This window comes from Hydra vulgaris, chromosome 11, assembly GCF_038396675.1.
Source record: "Hydra vulgaris chromosome 11, alternate assembly HydraT2T_AEP".
NCBI lineage: Eukaryota > Metazoa > Cnidaria > Hydrozoa > Anthoathecata > Hydridae > Hydra > Hydra vulgaris.
In genome coordinates, this window is record NC_088930.1 from 30,406,245 (window position 1) to 30,411,392 (window position 5,148).

General features: G+C 30.9%; 1 protein-coding gene across 1 annotated transcript; it reads left to right on the plus strand.

The window, feature by feature from the left end:
• Positions 1-320: 320 nt before the first annotated feature.
• Positions 321-878, plus strand: LOC136086966 (histone-lysine N-methyltransferase SETMAR-like). The gene has a single exon (XM_065809468.1). The coding sequence runs from the start codon at positions 321-323 to the stop codon at positions 876-878; it is 558 nt and encodes a 185-aa protein (XP_065665540.1).
• Positions 879-5,148: the final 4,270 nt, after the last annotated feature.

Here is a 5,148-nt window from a genome sequence, read left to right on the forward strand (position 1 = left end):
TTTGGAAATGAAAACCTTGAAGATAAACCAAGATCTGGAAGACCATCCATCGTAAACAACGAGGTTATTTCGCTCTGGCAATCGAGCAGGACTCCAGTCAAATATGTCAGGACCTTGCCTTAAGATTTAATGTGAGTGATAAAACTATTCGTTTACATTTGCATCAACTTGGAAAACGTTGGAAGTTGAGCAAATGAGTACCTTATGAGTTGAGTGAAACAAACAAGCTACAGCACTTAACCATTTGTTCTTCATTGGTTTCCCACCACAATTTAGTGCCATTTTTTGACCGGATGTTGACGTGCGACGAAAAATGGATTATGTACTGCAACAAAAAACGAACATATTGTTGGCTAGCCAGTAACGATCCAGTACCGATGACTCCTAAACCAAGCATTCACCAACAAAATGTTTTACTGTGTGTATGGTGGACTACAGCAGATATCGTTCACTATGAGTTGCTACCAAATAGACAAACCATTACTGCTAAGATATACTCAGCCCAATTGGAAAGAGTTTCGGTTGCTCTTCACCAAAAACAAGCAGCTTTGGCAAACAGAAAAGGTGTTGTATTCCACCAGGACAACGCCAGACCGCACACCGCAAAAATCACGCAGGAAACTCTAGCACGTTTACAATGGGAGATTCTACCTCACCCTCCGTATTCACCAGACCTTGCGCCAAGCGACTATCACCTGTTTTTGGCCCTTGATAATCATATGAGGAATCGACAGTTTCGAAATAGAGAAGATCTCGAAAATGAGTTAATTCAATTTTTTAGCTACCAAACTCAAGACTATTATAAAAATGGAATATACCAGCTTGTTTCACGATGGGAGAAAATTATTCTTGCTGAAGGAGACTATTTTTCAGAATAAACTTTATTAAAACTGTTTTTATGTGTATTTATTTATGGATCTGCAAAACCGCATATTAAAACTGAACAATTCTACAAAAAGTTAAGGCATTTTGAGTACCAAATTTTTGAAATATGGATTTCTTGAAGAAACTGTGATCAAATTTGAGGGTTTTTTAACTCGGTCAATTCTTATCGAAATACATACAGCTTGGTATCAAAAGATAGGTCTAACAAAGGGCAATATGTATATACAAATGGTGTACGAGGGGCGCTAGATGGGCGTCTACAAAACTCTTGTATATTGAAAAATGTAGATTTTTTAAAAGAAGATATAATTTAATTAAAGTTTATAATTTTATTTGTATTTTTAATATATTCTAACAGGGTACAATCAAATATGATTTGGATACTTTTGGTTGATAGGCTAGAAGTCATTTTGGATTCGAGCGCACCCTCTGACTTAATATCAAGATTATTACTTAGTATCTTCATATCTAAATGCATGCAATTGAGTATCAAAAGAATGAAAGGTTTTAGGGATAAACGCGTAAAAAGGGTGCAAGAGCGTATTATTCGGAAGCTCTACACCTCTTAAACCTTGGGTAGGGTGGGTTAAAACTTAAATATTATTTTTTTGTAATAATAAATAGTATTTATATAAAACATAAATTTTTCATAAAAAAATCAAACTTAACTATATAAAAAAATCAATATACAAAAAGATTATATACAAGTATCAACTTAATAAATATATACATACACACTATAAATACACCTATCTACCTATTAACAACTATAAATATACTTATTAATAAGTGTATATAGATTCAGCTAAGTGAATCTATATAAAATTATTAATAAGTATATTTATAGTTGTTAATAACTACATTCCTGAATCCTCTGCCATCCTTTTTGGGCCCATATGCGGAAGGCCCTTTTTAATTTAGGCCCAAGGTGGCTTCGGCGTCAAACCAAGAAATCTCTCCTAGACAACCCTATATTTAAAAAAAAATTAAATGAGTGTTCGAAAAATTTAAATTAAAAACAAAAATTAAAACACAGTAAAAAACTTATTGAGGAGATCTTGCACCCAGAGGTTTTCACTCTGGGTGCTAGATCCATCTGGCACACAGAGGTTTTCACTCTGGGTGCCAGATGGCAGTGATGACGTGGATGAAGCTGGTAAATTTAATTTTAAAAATTTGTAATGTGAAATAAGTTTAATAAAAATTATAAAAAATAGTGTTCATTTAGTAAAAAACCATTTAAAAAAACAAACTTACAACGTCATGAAGATTTATCTACCAAGTTCCTCCCTTTTGCGTCTCTTACCTCCTTTAGTGTCTCTGTATTAGAAAGTGAAAAATACCTTATATATTTTCGCTTCAAGACAACTTGCACAGCTTCAAGACAAGCAGAAGTCATTTTTTTAAGCTGGTTATCAATGAAGCTTATACGAATGTTAGTGGTTAGCAATGGAGCATATATTGATTTTAAAATGTTAGGGGCAAGAGTATTTCCAAAAAAATCTGTTCTTCTGCAAAACTGAGCAGCTGGATTAGATTTGCAATTATTTGTAATTATTAGCAAAACTTTTATCACTAACTGAATACCAGAAACATGATCAAAAGTTGCATCCTCAGCAAAAACATAAAACTTTTTCATCCAAGGTTAAGTAAGGAGTTTTCCAAACAATGCAAGCACGCACATTTCTTTTATGTTGGTTTAATTACAAAATGCCCCTCTTAAAACTGCTTGCAAACTTTTACATTTTACTGTTCCAACAGTGAGGAAATAATTAAACTCACTGCAATGCTTCATAAAAATGAAACAAGTGTGAAAAAGAGTATGAAACCGATTTCAACGATATCTAGGAATAATACCTCGTAGTAGATCGTTTTTATCTAAAAAATTTACAAATCTTTTTGGATCTCTTTTCGCTGCTTGCAAATCTGAAATACTGCTAAGTTCACGACCCCGTTGCTCAACAGTACTTTGATGAGGAATATTATTAAAAATAACACCCATATGTCCAATTTGCTTAAAGGGTATTGAATGTTACCTGTTAGTATATTACACAACAACATATTATAAATTATTATTCTTATTTGTAATGAATATTTTTTTCATCTACTGGCATAATTACATTTCTTTCCTCCTTTATCTGGAGCAAATCATTCTCCTAACTAGCAATTACAATTATTATTAAATTTAAATAATGGTAAATATAATGACATTACAATTCCTAACTACATTACAACTATTTAGCACAATTAAGTAATCTATATGCGAGTGTATCACATTATTGAAGTTTAGAACAGTTATCTAATTGGAGTATAGTATTAAGGTGTCTGAGTATGCTTTTTTTTCAATGAAATTTGCCAGGTAGTAAGAAAAAAGGTTTTTAAAGGTCAGAGAATATATTAGAAAAATAAACCAGCATTCCTTCAATATATACTTGATGTCCAAAAAACAAGCAAATTTTTAATAATAATCAAAGTGATAATAAATAAAATTTTACGTCAAAGAAATCTATGCGAAATTAAAGTTCCATCATTCTAGTATTCAAAAAATATCTGTTGATACATATTACTAAAAAATAAGAGAGCGAAACAAGTTCATACCATGCAACTTTTCAAACAACTTGAAAAAGCGTGTCACCGAATTTGGCCAAAAAAACGGTTCCGTAAAATCCGGATTTACGCGTTTTTTATTTGCCACTTTCGCAAATAAATTTTAGTATTTTAAAAAAAAGTTTGAAGCAAAAGTAAGCAATTAAACACAATCAAAATCATATATTAAAATAGCCTTATCCGTTCCAATTTCAAGTAAGACAGAAATTGCTAACTTGAAAGTAAAATAATAGGTAATGCAAGAGATAGGGTTGTTCTTCGTATAACTCTTGAATACAGTTATAAATATATACCTTTAGTTGCAAAACTAAATACAATTGTTTTTAACTTTTACAAAAGAGAATATGAACAATTAAAATCATGAACTCGTGCAACTTTAAAATTAAATTTTTTCAGATATAAAAATAAGTGAAGACGAAATTAAACTGATTTCAGATCATACAAAAACTCTCAATCAAGTTTATGACTTAGAGCACGCGCAGGAGTTATAACAGCTTGTAAATTCAAAGCTTGTTGTCATTTATGTCGCCATGCCTTTCAGAAATTTAATAATGCAAATTTTTTATCCATCAAAAAAAGAATTTATTACCAAAGCAATAAAATATGGTTGTAAAGCTAAAAATTATTTAAAATCGTATCTATAAACAACTCACAAACTCTTGGAGATTTTCGATTGTGGATTGCTTAGAACACGCAGATGACCATACCTCGGAGCAACTCCTGATGGTATCATGAAATGTACATGCTTTCCTCATGAATACATAGTTGAGATCAAATGTCCATTTAAATGCACAAAAAGAAATGTCTTTAAACTGGCGAATAACGATAAAGAGTTTTTGCATGGAAAGAAATGACGGAAAACATTTAAAAAGAACTCATCAATATTATTATCAAGTTCAGCTACAAATGATAATTTCAAATATTCCGATTTGTTATTTTATTGTGTATGATAGTGAAGCCAGTCTAACTAAAGTGAAGCCAGTCTGATTGAAAAATATTATGTTGATAAAGAATTTCTCACTGAAAATTTAAACAAAGCAAAAGATTTTTTTATCTTGCCAATATTGCCTGAACTCCTTGCTAAATGGTATTCTAGAACTCATAATACTTTTGTAAATATGAAAACAATATGTACTTGTGATGAAACCAGAGAGAGTATTATAATTAAAGGTTTCAATTTTAAATAGCATTATAGAAACCTATCATCTTAATTGTCTTGGACTCGCAAGCTAACCAATTGGAATATGGTATTGCCCATATTGTTGCCACAAGAAGACAAGCGTTTAAAAAAAAGTTATTTTAAATGAATAAATAAATATAATTCTACATTTATGTATGTTTATATAATGAAATAAAGTATAATTTAGTTAACATATTCTATAAAAATATCATTTATCATAATATATTAACATGTTCCATCAACTGATTAAAAACGCGCAAGAAGACTTGACTTACCAGTAATAAAATGTAACCATGAGCGAGACTAGGTTTTTTCAAACCGAGACGAAACCGAGACGAGAAGTTAGTACTTCTCGTGAGACCGAGAACGAGACGAGACGAGAAATTTAACAATTTTTAAAAAATAAATTTATTAAAATCCAAGTAAAAAAAAATGTAAACTTGGTTTTGACAAATAGACACATTACATTTGTCAAA